The sequence below is a fragment of the Gouania willdenowi genome, chromosome 9, assembly GCF_900634775.1.
Source record: "Gouania willdenowi chromosome 9, fGouWil2.1, whole genome shotgun sequence".
NCBI lineage: Eukaryota > Metazoa > Chordata > Actinopteri > Blenniiformes > Gobiesocidae > Gouania > Gouania willdenowi.
In genome coordinates this window covers 18271948-18295010 of record NC_041052.1, presented here as the reverse complement: position 1 = coordinate 18295010, position 23063 = coordinate 18271948, and the positions used below count along the sequence as shown (strand labels likewise).

The 23063-nt window shown below is 38.1% G+C and overlaps 1 protein-coding gene across 2 annotated transcripts in view; it reads left to right on the top strand.

Annotated features, from left to right (window-relative positions):
* Positions 1-23063, top strand: part of LOC114469886 (EGF-like repeat and discoidin I-like domain-containing protein 3) — a 139094-nt gene that overhangs the window by 80718 nt on the left and 35313 nt on the right. For both annotated transcript variants that reach the window (XM_028457774.1, XM_028457773.1), the window contains exons 5-8: positions 1461-1642; positions 18387-18542; positions 19281-19425; positions 20498-20682. In XM_028457774.1, the coding sequence (XP_028313575.1) occupies positions 1461-1642; positions 18387-18542; positions 19281-19425; positions 20498-20682 (668 nt within the window). The remainder of the gene's footprint in view (positions 1-1460; positions 1643-18386; positions 18543-19280; positions 19426-20497; positions 20683-23063) is intronic.

Here is a 23063-nt window from a genome sequence, read left to right as displayed (position 1 = left end):
TGCGTAAATGGCAAATGCTGTGTCATTAGTTTATGGTTGACCATTCCTCTACGCTTTTTTTTAGGGGTGGTATTTAAGCTCGATGTGTCCATCCTCATTTAGGACATTTCTAACCGACCTCAAATATTACAGATTTGTAATTTTACATATGACTATTTTAACATACCGGTAACCATTTACTCACAAATGCATCTTGAACAACTACTTTTACTTGAGCCCTCTACAAGCACATTCAGGGTTGCAAATTGAAATACATTTTGTGCAAATCGCCAGTCTATACAATCTACTTTAGCTACATGCTTGGCTTCCAACACACACAACTTCCTCCCGATTACACGGCCACACTCAGCCCAAGAAGATAAAATGTCTACTCCCAATTCTCTGGACACACTATTGCTTCTGGTGTTAGTACAGAGAATTAGTACAACTCTTGTCACCTGTCCTCGGAGCTGTTCAATTAAAAGATCCACAAAGAAGGTAGAGAAAAAATAATGTACAAATATGGTGCCGTGACCCAGATTGGTAAAAATCTTACAGTTGCAAGAATAGCGACAGGCAATTACTAGAAGACAATCAAACGTATTCAAGTATACATAGAGTATCAGTGTTACAATCTTTATCATTCTTCAATATGTTACTTAGCTGCTTGAACTAATGTAATTCAGATATTGTTGGCACAGTAGAGGCAATGCTATACCATACCCAAAACATAATGTATATAATTATATATGAAACTAAGTTCCCTCTGCTGTTTTTTTCTTTAATTCATGTAATTTCTGTGTCTGACCTGAAGACTAAATCACACTTGAGCACCTGTCAAAAATAATTCTGTGCTGCTGTAATGCTCTTTGTGTGTGGAAGTGAAGAAAGGATCACTCATCCTGTCTCCCAAGTTGATTCAGCACCAATTTGTGTCTTCACAATAGGAAATCTAAAAGGGTAGTTTCTATTTCTAGCCATACAACTTTTACAATTTTACGAGTTTGCACGATGATGAAATGATGGTGACACCTGCCCTACATTTGCTAACCTCCCCCAAAGAGCTGCTGCTGTATCCGTTTGTATGTGTTTTATTTTTTTAGTCCCGTGTGCAACTTTAGTTTTGTTCTACATCTGGTTTTAAGTATTCCTGACTCACTATTTTACGAATGTCTTTGTTTTATTTTGAGAAGGTGGTGTTAAAGATATGCCTTGTGTTGATACAAAAGCCCATGCTTACTGGTGTATTAAAGGGTGCATATGTGCTTGCACATGTAGATGGGTGGTTGTACTGCTCCCTGTTTTTATGTGGACCCTAATTTATTCTGAGTAATCTAGGAGTGAAACCTCAACATTTAACCTCTAAAGAGTTTGTCTTTGAGCGTTTGATACAAAGGGAGTTTTTCACAGACTGAGAAGCACAGTTTTTGAAATGGTGAAATCTCTCTAAAGCTCATCTCCTCCCCTGTCTCTCTATTCAGGATGCTCTGGACCACTGGGCATGGAGGGTGGGATAATCTCCAACCAACAGATAACAGCTTCTTCCACTCACCGTGCTCTTTTTGGCCTTCAGAAGTGGTATCCGTACTTTGCACGTCTTAACAAGAAGGGCCTGGTTAACGCCTGGACTGCTGCCGAAAACGACAGATGGCCATGGATTCAGGTATGACTGAGTCACAACACAGGCAGCTCTCAAACTGTGCAGAGTCTGATCGAAGAAACAACAACGGGGACAATGTTAACACTAGTTTGTGCTCTCTGAAGTTTGAGTCACTTAAACGTATATGACGATCAGATATCGCACAGAGCAGCATGAATGCATTACTTTGCACCACAATGTAACATCTGTAGGTTCATCATTCATCTGTGTCACAGTGCCCTGAAAACAAAGAGCTTTGCTAGCTGTTCAACACAATCCAGGTCCTTGGAGTGAGAGGCTATTGTCTTAAAGATAAAGAACAGGAGAAAACAGAGGAATAAACCTGGGATCAGTGAAAATGTGCAAACTTTGAGTTCCAACTCTACAACAAGACCTGGAGGCAGGAGAAACAACCAACATTTAGCGTTGAATACTTAGTGCCTGATAATAATGAGCGTATATTTTACCACCATTCATCATATGTTTTTTTAACAATGATAAAACAGCTTCACTAACTAATTAGTAAGAAAATTTCATTATTTGTTGTTACTTTTATTTATATATTATTTATTCGTATTATTTTTGTCTTCCATTTTGTGATGACAATAATGCTACCAGCTGTTTCTGTTTATTCTGAAGATATTTAGCTCTGAGCTGCTTTACAGGGACTAAGTTGTGTATCATGGTGCAAACTTTGGTGCACAGTAACATACTTCTTGATGTTTAACTCCTTCACAATGAGCAAAATTGGGAGTATTTTCTGTATTTATCTAACACAACAACAATTAATTTCACCAACTGCACCTGTGATACATTTCATAATAATGATATATAACTGGGTATGAATTGTGCATGGATGTTTGTGGTGGTCAGAGAGGCCATAGGCGCGAAATGGCAGCCACGCTTCTGTCAGTAGCTGTGGCTACATTGTAGCTTATCACCACTTGTATAACTGATGTGAGTGACTGGTGTGAATGAATAATGGTTTCTGTACGCGCTTTGAGTCTCCTCAAAAAAAGCGCTATATAAATCTAAGCCATTATTATTATATAGTAACAATATAATACACTCTTAGCTCTAGGGATGTATATACTGTAATATAATAGTCTCTCACACAACGACTGTTTTTAAACCTTACGGTTTAAAAGTAACTACCCCCAAGGTTTTGGCTGGCGTGCGTCTAGGATGGAAATTAAAAAACTGGCGTGATTGTGGGCGGGGCTCCTGGAGCAGTTAAAACACAACCAGTCACGCTATCAGCAACCCTAGTCAGTCAGTCGACAGGTGCTAGTTTTCATACGGGCGGGGCTAACAATGGTGGTTCGTGACATCACCCTGGATTTCCACTGGATCCATTACTGCTCTGAAACTGCTCCTCTGCGTTACTGCAGCGCAGTCTGCTGTCCAGCAATCCCCACCGTTTCCTGTTGTGCTGCGTGTCTGTTGTAGCAAGGACTCAGGAGATCTCGCTAATTCACATGTAATCGTGCAATATATGCATGTCATACAACCATGGACAAATGTAATATTTAAATGTGAAATATGATTTTAAAAGTGCTTGGATCGGGCCAACCATGGTATCAACGGAATGGTCTGGTCCCACCAATCAAACATGTGCTTGTGTTTTTGGGTAGAGTCCAAATTGCGTCTGCTAGTGCCGAAACGCACAAATTTTGAGCCAAAAAAAAGTGTTCATTTTTTCAAAAATGTGGTATCAGCGGACTGGTTTTATTCCCCTGAGTCCGAATATGAATATGTGCTTGGTTTTTGGAAAGAGTCTGAAATGGGCCCGCTGGAGGTCCCGGGAGGTCGGTGTTTTCCTCCGCCAGAGGTAACCTCAGAGTATTTTATTTTGAAATTAATCCAAATATTTTATTCTGTGTCTATGCACTACTTCCTGTCCCGCACAGGCTTCTTTTTGTTAAATTGCTGCAGCACAGCTCCAGGGTCCAGCAGAAATCGAAGTGCTACGTATTTGCAGCAGAGGTCTCCAGCATGCTGCAGCAGTTACAGTGCTGTGCTGGTACAGATTATCATGCGGTGGAAATTGACACATTAACTTTAATGGAAACCTATCAGCTGCTGTTTTGCTGCAGTTTCGGAGCAGTATCGGATCCAGTGGAAATCCTGGGTAAGACGCCACCGAAACTCCTGTGTCCTACATTGCAGCCAATAGCAAAATGTGATTGTAATAGCCAGGTAGGGCTGGGCAATTTTTGCCTAAAAAAGAAAAAAAAAAATCTCCGATTTTTTAAAGAAAAATTCGATTTTCAATAAAAAAATTTTTTTAATGCACTTAAAAATGACTGCAGACATCAGATATATTAACAAAAGTGCAACTTTATTGCTGTGATTGTCCTCAAGAGTTAAAATGCATAGAACAATCCCAAAATAAAAAGTAAATGAGTCTCTGTCATTCAACAATTTCAAGCTTTAACCCAGGTTTAAGCAAACGTGCAACAGCAACTTCACAGTAGCTTAAATTTTCTGATGAAGAAATCAGATCAACTACATATTTTATAACATATAACATTACAATTAAAAAAAATAATAAACTCTTCCCTTAGCATCTCAGCATAGTGCGGATAAAAAATGTTTATCTACAAATTCTATTAATAGATTAAATAAATTTTTTGCCCAGCCCTATAGCCAGGTTTCAATCCATAGAGGGCAGTCACTTTAAATTTGACAAAAATTTCATTAATATTTTTTTTTTTTTTGCTTGGTTGCTTTATTTATTTATTTATTTATTTACTTGTTTGTTTATGTATTTGCTATATTAAATACAGCAAATGTTCATGCCAGTTTGGTTGTAGATTATTTGTATTTAGTCACTGCTTTGATGATGACAGCATGGTCTTTTTAAAATGTGATTTACAGATGGTGAACCATAAACAAAAACATTTGTAAAAAAAAATATAATACACCAGTGTGTGAAAGCCCAATCAGGAAAATAGCAGCTGAATGAAACAAGTGAACAGCAGTACGGGCCAAAATGAATCTGATAAGGTGATGAATCTGAAATCATGATAGAATGTATTTTTTTTCTTTTTACCCTGAGAGAAGTCAAAAAAAGTGTGAGAGAAAAGTCATCGTAGCACACAGAGGGCGGAAAGAATGCCACATTAAACATTCAGACGCTTTGTATGACTTTAATGATGCCATGTGGGATGCTGTTCAGGAAGCTGCAGGCGTCATGCTTTTCTACTGAGGGCCTTGATAATTGGGACAGCATTATAAAAGTGTATAGCTGTGTCAGTTGTTTTTCTCTTGGTTTCTGCAAAGATGCCACACATAAGGTTTGAGTGATGAGGTGCGACTGTCATATTAAAACAGCAAACCAAACAAAATACAGTAAGCTCAGTATCAAATAATCTTGGCCAGTTTCTGTTCTTTACCCCCGAAACCCCAACAAATGAATCATGAACAAACAGAAGGCAGCACATTTTGAATAAAACATCACAGAGTCTGAAACCAAGTATGCAAACATTGAATATGTGTTGCTGTTAGTAGTGAAGCAGAACTTTGCACTTTTGAGTTTTGTGTGTGTGTGTGTGTGTGTGAGCTCGTTCTTATATCTATGTACTGTAAGTTTGCTATAGCCTCGCCACGTCTAGGTTACACATAAAATTGCTTTTGAACACTCCAGGGAAATATGCAGCAGCTCTCACCAATATCAGCAAAAAAATGGCTGCAGCCGGGTGCATCGGTAGATCGAAACAACACAAATCAGTAGTGAAGGCCGAGAGTCTCTATGCATATTTTAACAGGAGTTGAGCATTTAATGGATACTGCATTCCGTTTCCTTACGTTTGCCTTCCAAAAACAAATTATGAAGGAAATACATTTGGCATTTGTTTTTAAAAATGACCTTTCCCTTATTTAAGCTCTTTTCCTTTAGCTCATAATGGGTGAGAATCGTTCAAATTATGTATTTAATATGTCATGCACTAATCAACATATTCAAGAGGTTATTGTGTAATTGCAGAAGAAGCTTTTGTGACAAAATGCTCATCAATTTCTGTGACACTATTGTATATAATTAAGCAAATGAATATAGTAACGCTTAATGTTGTATTTGTGGTGTAACGTGAGGATTCCTTCCTTGTTTTTTAACTGATTGCTACCTTAAGGACAATTGGTAATTCTGCTGTTATACCCTCCTTTAGCTTACATTCCTGTCAAAAGGTTTGGTAACACTTTACTTGAAGTTTTATACATAAAGGCTGACATAACGCTGTCATTAGCATGAATAAGGTGTCGCACCCTAACCCGAACCCTAACCCCTAAACCTAGCCCCACTATATCCCTACACCTAACCCAAAAAAATGCCAACACAGCTCCAAAGGTGTCATAATTTAGCGAACGACACTTAATGATAATGTAATGTCAGCCTTATGTATAAAACTTCAAGTAAAGTTATACCGTAGAGTTCTTGTATAATGAGATATTTGAATACACACCGCAGACTTTGTGACCTAAAGAGTTGACCCATGTGAATGTTTTTAAATGATTCCTCAGGCCAATATACAGTGTTTGGCAGTATCAATGTAAGTTCAGGGAGACAGACCGTCTTGGCCAGGTCATGTGATCTGGAGAATGCCTGGAGAACGTATCACTTTACATTACGTGAACACAGGCTCTGATATACTCATGGAGCTAAGGCTTTTGCCAGTTTTTTTCCACCTGTTTGACTCCTGGTCATGGCCGAGGCAAGCAAAAACTTAAAAACTGCTTCTGAGGAGGCTAAAAAGATGCCACCGAGACCCGGCCCCCTCCGCCAACTCGCCTTCCGCCAGGTGCCGGACACTGACCCGCCAGGGGTCGGCACGGTGTGCAAGGTCGGGGAGTATGGGGAGACAAATTAAATTAAGTCTATTACTTTATCCCATATTTTTTTTTTATCTAATCTCCCAGTTTTTAATAATTGGATAAATTACCTCTATTTGGAGAAATCTAAGCCTTTGGCAATCTTGTGCCAAATTTCATCAGATGTAGAGGAGCATTAGTTTTATAGGTTTTAAATGGACTGCAGCACTGGCAGGTATACAACCTGATGTTTACTTTAGTGATTCATCAATTTAACGTAAGTGTGATGGCTTCCAGTTATAGACTAAACTGCATTGCACGTCTGACAATGGTTTGATCGCTGTAGCAACAGCTATTGTGAGATTGGTTTATTTCTACTGTAGGTTTCATAGGGGTGTTGGTTGATAGATCACAATCTATTTCAATCTTCCTTTAAATGAGTTCCCTGTTTCTGTACGGACATTATAGTTTGCTCTGCAAGCATCAAACACATTATCTATTTATGTTCATAAATGGCATGAGAAAGGTAAAGCTCGTATTAAAAGGTGTGTACTGTATGTGCTCACACATGCACGTGTTCATGGTGCTAGGATACAACCAAGGACAGTCTGTATGTTACAGCACTGTTGCCACTCCCTCCACAGCTCTAATCTTTTAAATGTCACGTATGCACAGTTTAAATGCTTCTCTAAAGATTTGTGGGAATATTTAGTGACCAGCATACATTGCTATACATTTTTCCTTTTGTGATTTATTGATTTTACTTGTTAATCATTTTCCTCATCATTTTTTAATAACAACTATTTCATGTCTCCACAATACATGTTTCTGCTTATACCTCTGGTCCAATCATTAAATGTCCCATGTCATGCTATTTTTCATCCATCTCCAGGACTCTAAAAACATAGTATTTGAGGTTTATTTTCCCAAACTCACCTGTTTTCCTGAGTTTTAGCCTCTGAAAAGTCACTTTCCGAGCAACTCTACACAAACAGGGTGATTTGCAGCCTACTTATGCATATTCATGCATAAGTATGGGCGTGTCTATAGATGGGACAATGACTTCCTCCTCCCCGCACGGTGACGGAGGGCCAGAGGATGGCCCGCCCTCCTCCCACCCACTCCGTAGCTGAGCTCATGCTGCTTTATAAACACGAGACAGAGCGTGGGGGCGGGGCGTTCAGCGGTACATACATAGACTGTAGAAAATACATACAGTACATAGCACTGCGTGAAGGACGCTGAAATGCTCACCTTTGTGGGCGTGTCTGTTTACATGTCAATCACGGCAGAGAGCTTCCTGGAGGCGCGGCTTCTCCAGCTCAGTGCCGCGTCAAATTCGTCATCAAAATGGGAACGCGTCATCAAATTGGAGCGAGGTGTTTGGGCTCACCCTGCAGTAAGAAAGGAGCAAATCACCCTCTCACTAATGATTGAGGGAATCAATGAAAGAAACACTTTGGGCATGTGTATGAAGCCCTAATAACACTTATTTTAACTAAGCAAATAAGTGTTAATTTCCTTCATATATTAGATATTCAAGCAGCAAACAGATGCTGTGATAGCTATTTTCCTACTGTAACCATAAAAGTGCTTTAAAATCCAAAACGAATGCATGAGAACTGAGTTCCTTGGAGGGTTTGTGTGAAGTGCACAAGTGAGCATTTCTTATTTTAACTTTCATTTCACAAACAATGGCGCCTTTTTAAATGCACCTTCATAATGTTTCAAATGAACAGACCGACAGCACAGATTGGAGAATGAAATGCACAATTTTAGTTTTTTCCAGGTGCGCTTGAGATTAACCATCAGAAAAGATCTGTGTTTGATTATTTTGTTGAAAACACCAAAATACAGTCTGTGTAGAAGAACAAGAGTTAGTGTTTACAGTGGATGCTGTAGCTTTTCACGTTTAAAAACAATTACTTAGCTAAGGCTAAAGAGACCCCTTTAAATGTTTTTTTTTTTAAATGATTTTACCCATTCTTTGCAGTCTGCCACAAACTGCAGGACATAAAATATGTTAATTTATGTGAAGTAAAGATGCAAATTTGTCGATACATGAACAGAAGAGATAAGTGCTCTCATTTAATCTTTTTTGGACCAACATCTGGTTAAAATATGTATAGATTCAACTGTAACCAAAGAAAGAGAAAAAGTGGGACGAAGGAATACTTTTTTTATCTGTGAAAATTCCCCTGGTGTGTTAACAACAACTACAATAAACAACTCATAACCCGGTCACACACATCTATTTATTACAAAATACGAGTGGATGTTTTTTTGTTTTTTTTTTTTTTTTTGGAAAGAGCCCAAAAAGTTCTTCCCAATGTCGCTGATGCTTGTTCATGTGGTTTGTTGGGTTTTTTCTTTTTCTCTTAAGAATTTATATTTTGATAGTGCTTTGAGATGACTATTGTAATTTGCACTATATAAATAAAGTTGAATTGAATTGAATTGAAAGTGCTTTGTTTACAACATGGAGGACACCGCGGGTGCTCCATAGACTCACTAGTCTGTTGTTTGTAGTGATGCACTGAGAAAACAAGCGACTGGAACAGAGAATGAGCAAACCCTGCACTCAGTGTCTGGATATAAAGCGGTGGATTGAGCGGTGTTGTGATAATCTACTTGCCCGCCTACCCCGCGACAAAATCGGCATCCACCGGCCGCGGAAGCACATAGACAGTCAGCGAATGCGGACTGTGGAGTGACGTTGACTTTTAATGCCATAATCTACGTTGTTGGACTTTTAAATACTTTTAATCCATGTAGATCACTCTATTGTCTCTTACCTGTTGTTTAACTTAGTGATTTACAACTGACAGGAAGTCTATCCCTCCATATTAAAGTGTGTCTCCCATATTAAAGCACATGTATTGAGTATTGTTTGATATATCATATAGGACATAATACATAATAACACTGCTTAATTTGAGCTACTTTACTCTCTCATTGTTTAAGTTACAGAGGGTGCTGAACATTTCAAGCTGTATTTTGGATTTATTTTTGACAGGTCCATAATACAGCTTTAGAAACTTTTATTACAGAAATGATAATAATAAAAACAGTTAGATTGGTAAATATGTTTTAATTCCTTATTTGTAAAGCGAAACTCGAGATGTTATATATATATATATTTTTTAATTTAATTATTGCCCCCCCTGGCAAGAATCTCAAACTTGGCCTATGCTTACTTGTACTTGAGTACAATCAAGTAACAGTACTTCTACTTGAATATGATATATCAGTACTCTCTACACCTCTGATGGTTGGCACATGATGGTGAATAAATTGTATGCATGTGTAAAGTTTAAACTGCTGTGCTAGTTCATTTCATTTAGTCCAATTTAATAGGATTTACAAATCATGTATCAGGTTGTGCTCCTCAGTTGGTTTAGTTTTTGTACCACCAGTGTTGCGTTTAAGGGGTACAGTAGGTTTCCTTTCAATCAATAGGATTCACAGCTTTTCCTACCAAGTTCGTAAAGTGTCCATGTGCAAGACACGGAAACCCAAGCGGCTCCCAATAGAGGGCTAGAATACTGCTCCGTAAAGGCAGCTGTCGCCATCGGTGTTGTAACTGTGTAAGTGTGAATATGGTTGACATTGTGAGGAGCTTTGGAACAACTCAAGCAGTGATAAAAAGCACAATGTAAATTCATTCACCATTTACCATGCAAACACCTGCTAAAAGCAGGCTGTTAGTGTGCTTTGTGATTCTATAAATGTTTAGTGTGTCCCCAGCTTCAGCGAGTAGACACATGGTTGGAAATAAGAACAGTATAAAAGGGAAATGTAGTCGGAGGCAGACATGACAGCAATAAAGAAATGACATTTCATTCCTTATCTGAAAGCATCTGAACAGTATAGGTCAGATGTGCAAAACCGGGCTCACCAATGAGAATAGGACTTGTTGATGTTTGCCAGTGTAAGACTTATTACAGCTGCTTGAGCACAGGCTTAAACACAACCATTCAAACTATAACGACAATAGGTATAAACAAAGTGATTTGTTCTATCCAGTTGAAGAATTTAAAATGTTTATGGACATTACAATTTGTTATTATACGACAGCTGCCCTGATGGATTTCCTGATATAGGGATGGCCAAGATGTCATAAATTAAACCTTAGTAATCCAAGGTGTTGATTCGGCTCACTTATATTTAGTGCTATATTTACAAAGTTAAATGAGTTAGTTACCATGCTGACAACAACCCCATGCATTTTTAAATAAACATACTAAAGTGTCAAACTGAATGAAGTCAACAAAAAATGTATTGACACAATAACTCTAGACAAAATGCAGAAAAAACAGTAAACCTAACTCTGGCCATCTATCTATGAAGGGATGTTAGAAAAGGCTATAATTTTACCCACTAGCAGGGATAAGGCTCTGTTTATGGAGCGCTAAAGTGTGGACTTAGGGTTCTTTCTACACTATTGATTGATTCTTTTGAAAGCATTACTTAATGCTGGAAGTGGTATTGCTAGTTTACTTTAGGGACTCTCAGGCACTAGGTTTTTTTTTTTTGTGAAAAGCAAAATGAACAAGTTACAGTATATTTAATTTTTTGTGCCACATCGGGCCCAACAGACACCAGTTACAGTAATGACCTACTAATATGATCATTTACAGTGCTTGTGTGACAATGGGAAAGGGACAGAAATATATACAGTATATATATAAAAATGTATTATTTATTTTATTTTTATTTTTTTATTGTGGTATTGAACAAGAAAGGTGTAATAACATTTAAATCTGCTACTAACAATATTATTTTATTGAATAGAATGGTGTATGCCTCATAGATCAATGGACCAAACATAATTTACTCCATAAGGAAAGGAAAAAGGTCAAAGTTGCCACTCAAAAGTTAGTTTTCATCTCAATGATATAACTGTGTTTATTGACATTTTCAGGAAAGTTTGGCACATTGCATTGTGGGATATGGAATCCCTTAGACGAACGCATAGAGGTGTTTTTACTTAGTTCTTAACCATGCCTCCTTGTGTTTGTCCCCAAAAACTCTACCAAAGTGACGTCCCGACACATTTCTGGTGTTTTCACGGACTGTTTATTTTTGTGTTTACACAGAAAAATCAGAATCTGGCAAAACATTGAATGTCTCGCAGAGTGATGGGATGTCACTGGGAATACCGGGAAAGAACTAAAACAAAAAAAATCGGGTTTCAAGCAAATCATCATCCTGCTTGTTTGACAAAAAAAACGCAAAACAAATAATAAAGTAAAAAACACTTCTATGCTTCCGTTTACAGGACTCCACGCCCCACATAGCCATATGCAAAACCTTTTTTTCCAAAAATGTCAACAAGGAACTGGTTACAGTGGAGATAAAAGCAAACTTTTAAGCTGCAATTTAAACCTTTTTCCTTTTTTTTTGGTTTAAATCATGTTTGATTACATTTATCATTGATCCACAGTATAATGCATACACTGTTTTACCTAATAGAAAATTATTCTAGGTTTCATATTTGAATAATCAAATCAAAAGTCGAAATGTTGTTATTAATTAAATTAAATCGGGGCTTTCGCCTTTAATTGGCCATGTAATGTTAGTACATTAATGGAATTCCTCCTCTGCATTTAACCCATCCGTGAGGAGCAGTGGGCAGCCATTTTTGCGGCGCCTGGGGAGCAGTTCGGGGTTAAGGGACTTGCTCAACATCCCACAGTGACGGCCCAGGTGAGGCTTGAACCGGCAACCCTCCGATTACAAGCCCAGCGTCCTAACCCTATGGCCTATTCCTAATAATTATTTGTCCCAGCCTACAGTGACCAATATTTGATACTTTAAATTAAACCAATCAGTCTGAGCTGAGGGCTTATTATTTGAGAATGGTGAAATAGTAGGACTCATAAACCTCTGGAATTACACAAATGTTTTTGAGGCTTAAAAACGCCGAGTGCATTTTAATCAAGGTTGTTTAATTGGCATTTTCCTTCAAATTGTTTCCAGTGATACCTCATTCAAACAAAGAAATACATCACTATTAGCAGTCAAGTGACAGGTTTGCACTTCTGAGTGGTCATTAAAAATGTGAAGAATCACCCCAATTACACCAGCAGTGGCCTTTTAGTGACAGGGCTTCTAATTAGTGCAGGAAGTATCTATCTGTTGGCAGGAAGATGCAAGGAGTGAAGACATGCAGCAGACTGGGTCACTGTAACGCTAAGAAGGGTCCTTATGTATAATTAAAATGAAATGTTAGTCTAAGCATTGAGAGAAAATATGGATAATTACGATTTGGCTCCAGAAATAGCAATTAAATTGTAAATGAACACTGCAAAAGGCGTGCAATCCAGTGTTGAGGTATAGTTTTATGGAAGTATGTGAATGTGTATGTTGCTGAATGTTGGCAAATTTATTTGTGGCATGAACCAATTTTGGATGAAGTATTGTCCTCAGAAGACAGAGCATAAAGATGATCATCCATTGGCTTGACCTTATTTGGAGATGTTGAATATTTTCCTTTTTTTACTGCCTTATTTAATTGCAATGTTAACATTTCTGCTTTGGAAAATCAACTGAAAACGACAGAACAACCCATTTAAAATTGGCTCCACAGTCAGTGACGTTAATGCAAGTTCTTCAATCGGCTCCTGAGTGGATCTCAGCTCACGAAAAAAAAGACTTTGGCTTGGCGAGCAGAGGCTGAAATAGAGAACAATGTGTTTGCACTGAACTGTGAGACTAAAAGCTACAAGATTAGTCTTTTTTCTTTTTTTTTTTTTTTTCCAGGACAAATCAGTAGAGCTCAGAGTAAATAAGTTATGAAGGCTTGGGCGATGCGATAAATTTAGACTGTGTCACTCTTGTGCTCTGTGGCTGTGAATTGGATAAATTATTGAGGCACATATTTTTATTGACAACCTAGAAATCTGTAAGAAGCAAATGTCCATTCTTATTTGCTGAGTGTGATTTGTGATTCTCTGCCAATAGTTGCTTTAATGGTAATCAAAATAGCCAGAGATCCGTTTTTCTACTAAATAATGAAATTCAGTGTAACATCAGTAAGCACGTCGTGACAAAGCCCCAGCACATCAGCACTCCTCCTTATTCACCACAGGCTGCTAAATGTTGTCACAATGAAGTGAGCTGTCAACAGCTCTCATATTTTTAGAAATAACGAACAAAAAAGGCATGTGGCATAGCCGGCGATGACAGACTGAAGGTAAAGACTGTTGAAGAACACTGATGTGACATTCATAAAATTACACACAGGTCCCTCAACCTCGCAGCAATCTTTTTATTGACAAATGAAGATGAGCTGTCATTGTAAGGCTGAAACCAGAGGTGCAGAAATGTACGTAGTGTGAAAGCTGGTGACAGAGGACAGTCAGAAGTGTGGAGTCTCAATGTATGTTCCTCAGTGTTTTACATTTTATTTCATTGAGGGCTGCTGTTCTGCATGCTGAGGCTGTCCCCCTGCTTCCACAAATTTACATATAAAGTTTTGCCTTCATGCATTTCTGCAGAAAGGCGTGAACTCTGTAATCCCTATTCTTTGATCTGTACTTCCACTTTACCCGTATATATTTTATATAGCCTTATCCCATGCAGGGTTGTGGGGTCCTACAGCACCTTCCAGCGAACTTAGTGTGACCTGTCCAGGGGGAATTTGCCAGAGGAACCATCCATCAAATAGACAGACAACCACAGGCTATGGGCAATTTAGACACTTCACCCATCATACCTGTCATATGTGTGTTTTTTTTTGGAGTATGGGATTAAATCAAAGTACCTGGAGAAAAGTCTCTGTGGGAAAACATGAACAAGAGCCTCAGGGGGAAATCCATGATGTGTTTGCTCTAAGGCCAAGTCACATTCAATGTTAAAAATACAAACGCTGATGTTCAAGAGAAAATCCAGCTTACAAAATCCCTACAAAATCCCAACTGCTACCTTGTAATGGGTTTTAAAACTGGGCTCTCAGCTGTACAATGACACACACACAGCATGAGAACACACTGCTGAAAAGGACTAGCAGTTAGTTTGACTGTGGTCCATTCAGCACTCTTTGCAAATACAAAGAAATATTGAATCTCTCTGCTTTGCTTTTAAAGTCATCGCAGCAGGAAGTTAACAGGTAGCCTTCTACGATTTCTAATAGTTTAAGAAAGCAAATACTGTGTGAATTTATTCTATACTTCTGTAACAGATCTTGTAATATTTATATGGCTCTGTCAGAAGAAGATTTGATTCGTCGCGATGTTATATTCGACCTTAACAAAAACATTACTTCACACACAATCGACTAGTAGATATTGGTAAATAGCGCGAGTTGATCGTTCCTCTGTTACTCATTATTTTCTTTTCTTTTCTCCCGTCCACTGCACCTGTAAGACACGTCAGTGCATTTGTGTAGTGATGTGCTTTCTGTAAGTGAGCTAACCTTAGGGGTCAATCCTGTTCAGTCAACGATAAATGATTCTTTTCTCTTTTCTTTGTTGTGGTAAATATCAGAGGTGAAAGTAATGGTTTACAAGTACTCATATTACTGTAATTAGGTTGCTCTTATGGGTATTTGTGCTTTTTTGAGTATATTTCTAAATCAGCCATTTTGCTTATACTTAAGTACATTTTAAAAGAAGAACGCCTTAAAGATACTGAGTAAATTATTATGTTTTGTTTTAAAATGATCAGCGGACATTGTGAAACAACAAAAAATTAAATGACCTGACAACAAATGCATCACATCATAGCTGACCCACCAGATTAAATGTAATGGACCGTGCCAAAACAGACACAAAACTCAAAACAAGTTAATAAATGTACAGTAGTATGAATAAGTGTTTGCCCCCTTCCTGATTTCTTTCTTTTTTGCATGTTTTCCACACTTAAAATGTTTCAGATCATCAAACAAATGTAAACATTAGTCAAAGATAAAACAAGTAAACACAGAATGCAGTTTTTAAATGAAGGGTTTTATTAATGAGGAAGAAATCATGCAGCGATCTAAAGACATTCAGGAACAAATGAGAAAAAAAGTGATTGAAATCTACAAGACTGGAAAAGGTTATAAAGCCATTTCTAAAGCTTTGAGACCATTATCCACAAATGGCAAAAACACGGAACAGTGGTGAACTTTCCAAGGAGTGGCAGGCTGACCAAAATTACCCCAAGAGCGCAGCGAATACTCATCCAGGAGGTGACAAAAGACCCCACAACAACATCTAAAGAACTGCAGCTTCACTTGCATCAGTTAAGGTCAGTGTTCATGACTCCAGCATAAGAAAGAGACTGGGCAAAAATGGCTTGCATGACAGTGTTCCAAGACCAAAACCACTGCTAAACAAAAAAAGCATGAAGACTCGTCTCATTTTTGCGAGAAAACATTGTGATGATCCCCAAGACTTTTGGGAAAATATTCTGTGGACTGACGAGACAAAAGTTGAACTTTTTGGAAGGTCTGTGTCCCATTAACACCGCATTTCAGAAAAGAACATCATACCAACAGTAGAATACGGTGGTGGCAGTGTGATGGTCTGGGGCTGTTTTGCTGCTTCAGGACATGGAAGACTTGCTGTGATAAATGGAAGCATGAATTCTGCTGTCTATCAAAAAATCCTGAAGGAGACTGTTCGGCCATCTGTTTGTGACCTTAAGCTGAAGTTAACTTGGGTTCTACAGCAGGACAATGATTTAAAACACACCAGCAAGTCCACCTCTGAATGGCTGAAGAAAAACAAAATGAAGACTTTGGAGTGGTCGAGTCAAACTCTTGACCTCAATCATCATTCACTGCCAGTCATTTTCAGAACGGCTACCCCCTCAATGCCAGCCATTTTCGAGTATTTTGACTGATTTTTAAAGACCCACATAATATTTTGTACTCTGACAATCTGAAGTCTGACACCACATTCTGAAAGATTACTTTCGTTATTAAAGAAAATGTTTTTAGCTTGTTTCGTTCTTCTGTAATCAGCAGTTGAATAGAGGCAAGTTTCACCCAAATAGCCAGTCTCTGACCATAAAGCTGAGGAAAAAAAAAAATTTCTGAAAAAACCTGTCAATAGATTTGAAGCAATTTTTTTTTTTTTTGCTTTAGGGACACCTCAACATTGGTTTCTGTCTATAAATTTATAAAAAAAATAACACAGAGACTGGTCTTTTGATGGCAAAATTTTTATTATTTTGCTATCTCGGTCAGAATTAAATGTTTTTTTACTGTATTATTGGCCATCCTCCAAGAATCTTCCTGCATCAGTCTTCAGACGCCAGTTCCTTCTTGACCCGGATGCGCTAAGTTGACCCATTTGGCCCCTTTTGTTTTTTTAACTCGTTTTTTTTATCACGACACCCTCAATAGTCCACAATAGTCCAGTTAGGACATCTCTGGTTGAGTGAGAGATGAATAGTTGACAATATCCCTTCGTAGTGCCATTTTGAGCCTGTCTCTCTCCTATCCTCTTTCTCTTTGCATCTGCTGATCAGTGCTACTCTTTCATCCACTACATCACACTTCATCATAGATCAAGCTTGATATTCACGGGAGGGCTTCGTGACACTGTCTCCTACCAACAGCAGCATATATGCGTCAATGGCAGCAATCATTTGGATTTGAAATTACGCATATATGCGTCAATGGCAGTGAGTGAGTTAAAAAGGCGGTTCATGCTCGAAAACCCTCCAATGTGGCTAAATTACAACAGTTCTGCAAAGATGAGTGGGCCAAAATTCCTCCACAGCGTTGTAAAAGATTCATTGCAAATTATTGCAAACGCTTGATTGCAGTGGTTGCTGCTAAGGGTGGCCCAACCGGTTATTACGTTTAGGGGGCAAACACTTTTTCACACAGGGCCACGTAGCTTTGGATTTTTGTCTTCGTCATTAATAAAACCCTTCATTTAAAAACTGCATTTTGTGTTTACTTGTGTTATCTTTGACGAATGTTTACATTTGTTTGATGAGCTGAAACATTTAAGTGTGGGAAACGTGCAAAAAAGTAAGAAATCAGGAAGGGGCAAACACTTATTCATACTACTGTACATGTATTAACTTGTAAAAAAGTCAGAAATCATGTATACCTAGAGCCAAATAATGTATTTATTTTATTCTATTCAGATGCCTTCGTGAAAAATAAATTAGGTTCCAATTGTTCAAGAATTGATCTCTTCTCTTTTTGGTTTATCCATGAGATATTTACTGTATGCAAGCGTGGCTAGATTTATTAAAATATACAGGGAGAGTGAAAGTAATTCGTAACTTTTACCTTGAGTACTATTTAATTGAGCTCTGTTTCACTTGTACTTGAATACTTTATGTATGGCTTGTGTACTATTTAAATCAAATAACAGTACTTCTACTTGAGTAGGAAATGTCAGTACTTTTTTACACCGCTGGTAAATATAGATCAACACATACAGTATGATAACAGAAACAAATCTGCAAACACATTTCTCTTTGAGGTCATCAAGGTTCAATATTTTAGATGAACTTTGACTGTTGACTGTTTTTTTTAAAAAAGTATTAAATGCTATAGTAGAGGGATGTCAGTTTAGGTGACTGATTCCTTTTTCATATGAATAAAAAACTAAATTGCTGACATTTTAATGGCCTAGCTATTCTAGGTAATTTCAATGAATCTTGTTGGTGTGTTATCCAAGTTAAAATGAGTTCGTAAAACTCCTTAAACCGGTGTGTCGGAAATGATCCTGATCTTTTTACACCATTAATCTTTTAATATTTTTTTTTCTCTTCTGTCAATTCTTTACATCCTTGACTCACCAAGCAGTTATTTATTGGCAACACTTTTCACAGGGTGAACCGATTAAATGTTTCATTTGATCCCATACCTTCAACATAAGTTAGATGCCCTGACAAAAATACTCAGACAGTGGGAATTAATTAAAATGACACACACAGGCACTGTTTCCCTGTATATAACAAAGAAAATCTAAATTTCATGATTTATTTTTTATTTTTCCCACAGATAAACCTGCAGAGAAGAATGAGGGTCACTGGACTAATTACCCAGGGTGCAAAGCGTATTGGCAGCCCAGAGTATGTGAAGTCCTACAAAGTAGCCCATAGTGATGACGGGAAGACCTGGAGAACGTACAAAATCAAGGGCAAAGACGAGGACATGGTGAGAGAGACACGTTGGCACGCAGACACGAGCGTGCGCAATCTCCCACTGCTTCTTACTTTGTATTACACAGATACACACACATACACGTGCTCACGCAGACACAGTGCCTGAGCACCCAGTCAAGGGCAAGCTGGAGGACATGATGAGATGGCTTTTTAATTAGCTTGCACACACCGGGCCCATACTGCTGCCCCTTTACCCCCCTTCACTTTTATGACTTCAAGATTGAATTTTTATACTATTTGGGGATGAACGGCCACCAAACAGGCGACACTGCATTATATCATTCCTGACAGCAGACCATGGCCGTCCTCTGTTTGGCTGAGCTCCTAAAGACCTCCAAACTTCTCATCAAATTTACAAGCACACAACATTGTCCGTCTTTGATCTTGACTGTTTTGCTAATGCAAAAATTGTTGATAATTGTGTACGTTTCTGACTCGCTTCACTAGCGTCGTTAAGGTCATTTGGATGAAATAGTGCAGAAGGTATAGCCACTAATTTAAAGTGCTTATTTTAAATATGGCCTTTTTTCACAATAAATTACTGTCTGAAATGGTGCGAGAAATTGTCTATTTTTCCCAGTGATTCCAGCTCATTGACCTTGATTGACAATAATTTGTTGAGTATGGAGTAAAAGCTTTCGAGGCAGATGCAGGGCGAGCACGTGATTGAAAACTGATCTAATTTGCCATCCTCTTAATCCTCATCTGTTAATTTGTGTCTTTAAAACAGATTTTCAGAGGAAATGTGGATAACAGCGCTCCATCAGCCAACTCCTTTACCCCTCCCATTGAGGCGCAGTACGTTAGGATTTATCCCCAAGTCTGCAGGAGGCACTGTACCTTACGCATGGAACTGCTTGGTTGTGAGTTAACAGGTGAGTGATTTTATTCCTTTGAACGGAACCTGCTAATAATAATAATAATAATAATACAACTAATTTTTTAAAAAGGCATGGCACTTCAACAACATTATATGGGTACCTTTTTGGTATGTTTATAAATGAGTAAGTTTACATGTACTTAAGTACGTTTTAAAAGAAGTAAAGTATTTTATTACATTTCTACACCCAACCGTTACTTTTTTTTTTTTTCTCTTGTCTGCACATGCTGTCAAAGGTCAACACCACAGGAAGTGCAATCATTATGAGACAGCAATGCATATTTTGTTATTGCAATAAAATACATTGATTTATTTTATTGCTTAATTGTGACCATCACCAGCCCTCCCTAAGGAAGGGTAAGAAAACTTTTATTAGAGGGAGGATATAAAAAGGGAGAGCAGTGTTACACCTAAGTGGAGGGGAAGGGGAAAGGGGAGGAGAAAGGGAGCAGGGAGAAGAGACACCCAACCGTTACTGAGTAATTCATTATTTTGTGTTTTCAAATGATCAACAGACATCGTGAAAGAACAAGAAATGAAATGACCAGACAAGAATCAAAGGCGCCACATCATAGCCAACCAATCAGATTATATGTAATGCACCGTGCCAAAACAGCATTAAATGGAGGTTATTTTCTCAGTTTTAGAGTTCATAAATGTAGCTATACTTAGAGCCTAATCATTTTATTTTATTTTATTGTAAGTATTATTATTTTATACAGATGCCTTTGTGGAAAATAAATTAAGTTCCAATTGCGCAAGATTTTATCTCTTACTTTTTATATTTATACGAGATGTTTAATGTGTGCAAGATTTATTACCAAAAATAAACGTGAAAGTAACTTTTACTTTGAGTACTATTTCACTGAGCTATTTTTTACTTGTACTTGAGTATTTTATGCATGACTTTCTTGTACTTTAGTACAATACCAAACAGTACTTCTACTTGAGTGTGATTAAGCAGTACTTTTTACACCTCTGCACTTTAAAATTCCTGCTATTGCTTCACGTACTTGATCTTTTATAAGAAAAGGGATTTCAACATGTTTCTGTTCTTCTGTTTCCAGGCTGTTCGGAACCCCTGGGAATGAAGTCGGGTCATATCCAAGACTATCAAGTGACCGCCTCCAGCATCTTTAGGACGCTCAACATGGACATGTTTACTTGGGAGCCTGGTAAGGCCCGTTTGGACAAGCAAGGCAAGGTCAATGCCTGGACCGCTGGACACAGTGACCAGTCGCAGTGGCTGCAGGTGAGATTTATTTCGTTCATTCTTGAGAAAATTCTCTTATCTGCTGCTGCTGCTGCTGTTGAAAAAAAAATGAATATTTACAAGAAGGAAAACAATGACAAGGTTTTTCCTGATAGCTGGCTATCACTTCACTAAAGGTTAGCTTTTACATCCCTGACATAGTAATAGCTTCTGTGTATAAGGGAATGCATGCTAATGTGCTCTGGCATCATTTATTTAAAAAAAAAACTCTTGTTGCACTTTAATTACCTTTTAGGATCACTCTTGAATAAATGAATAGTTTTTTCTTAACCATCTCAGTTTTCTACAAGCTTTTTGGAGGCTTACACCCACAGTGGCTGTGTTAGAGGATTTCAGCTCCGGTTTGTTTGGCTTGACTTCAAGCTTTTCTGTCTCTATGAAAGCAGCCAATCTTTTGGGATTCGGTTCAGTAACTGATCACTGAGCATGTCTCCTGGAAGAGACTACACACATCTGAAAGATGTCTGTATTTCTAGTTAAGAAAACACGAGACGGATGGGTGCCCATGGCGTTAAAGATCTCTATAGATTAGACTCAATCATGGCATGTTATACTCTCCCATATGGCCTCCCATATTGACTTCTTTAGTTTCTTTGGGACTAAAAGCATTAAATGCTCTTTGCCATCAGGTTAGTGTGAAACCAGATTGTACTTCAAGCTGTGAAACTGATAAGACAGAGAAAACTATGATGTGGATCGTAGAGAAATGAAGATCAGAGCGTTTTCTTGGCTTTTTTCTTTGTAATTCACAAGCTCCATGCTTTTCCTCTGTCACAGTGACACAATGTGCAGCGCGGGAACCCTACCGACTTGTCAGGCCGTTATTAGATTGAGTCTGGAGTCGTTTTTCTTATTACACTGAAAGCTTTTATCAGAAGTTGCACGTTTGCCAGCCGGTAGGAGGAGGACGTACTTAGGCAGACTATGTCCAAACCACAGTGTGTGGAGAGGGAAGAAAGATTAGTGTGGAAAGGAAAGCCCTGAGGTGTCATATTACATGCTGTGCTGGCAGAATAAAGAAGTTGACTTACGGGTGAAGAAATCAATGGCTTCCACTTTTTAGGTCAATAACTCTTACTGTTTTTTAAAGAGTAGACCTTAAAAGTTGTTTATGTAGGAGTGCCTACCAGCCCTTAATGCTGATCCTTTTTTTCACATATACTGATCGACGTACATGTATTTGTTGAACTCTCTCACTCTGAGCCTTTCCTTCAGTGGTTGCCATAGAAAATGATTAATCCTCACTGGTATCACTGAATGATTTAAAATCTCAAAGACTAATGGCATTAATCAGCCCTAATGATAAAATAAGTATTCCTATTTATCAAGACAGCTGCTGGGGAAGGAGTTTGTGAGCGTTTGCAGGCACCAGATAATGCAAAATAATTTTTTAATGCACAGGTCTAACGTGAAAAGTGGATGAGAAGTCAAGTTTGTGTGTGAGACTGAACGTGTGTCTCAGAGGGTGAATATATTTGTAATCTGATCAATCTGATGTATTGTCCATTTTGTAGCAAAACGGTCATGAATGATCCTAAAATATCTGAAGATAGACCCTTTTTTCTCTCTCTCTTATTGGGAAAAGTGACAAGAATCGAGAGCTTCCATTCGTTTTAAAATGCCACGTTTATATTTCTGCTTTAAACGGAGGGTCGATGCTGTTAGGAGCCAATGCCCTTACAGTTGAGAATGGATTCTCTAAACTTCTTAGTTTCAATTTTAATCTATAAAGGTTTACATCCATTTGTTCTTCTCTTGCTGTAGTGGTTGGAGTTTAAAATAAAACGCTACTTCAGACGTGCTTTATCAATGAATAAACACAGGGCCATTTAAATTCAGATGGAGTAAAGAAAAGATTAGTAACAGATCTTAAAGTTTTAACTAAATAAATTAGTTTCAGAATGTTAATTTAATTCATTAAATTGTAGATAGTATTAGAATTATTACCCTGCTTCAGATCAAAGACCTATGTGATGTGTCAGAGCAGATTAATGGCAATCATCACTACTTTAAAACTAGATTAAAGAACACTTACCCGAGGTTTCCACTGGATACGTCTCTGCTGCGCCACGGCACCGATCCGGTATTTCACCGCTGTCCGCCGTCCGGTAATTCACACCGGTTGCGTTTTGAGTGTGCCGCGGTGCGCTCCGGTTGAACGACTGTGACGTCACGAGACAGAGAGGTTATCACGATATTAATATAATCGCGCAAGAACGCGGTTAAATGTATGCGTTCTAAACGCAACAATAAACAGATAAACAGGTCAGTGTTCCTAACGAAGGAGAACAAGAAGGTTGAACTCTGGATTTGTCATAGCCACATTTTTTAGCAACAGCCAAGAGAGAAGAGACAAAACT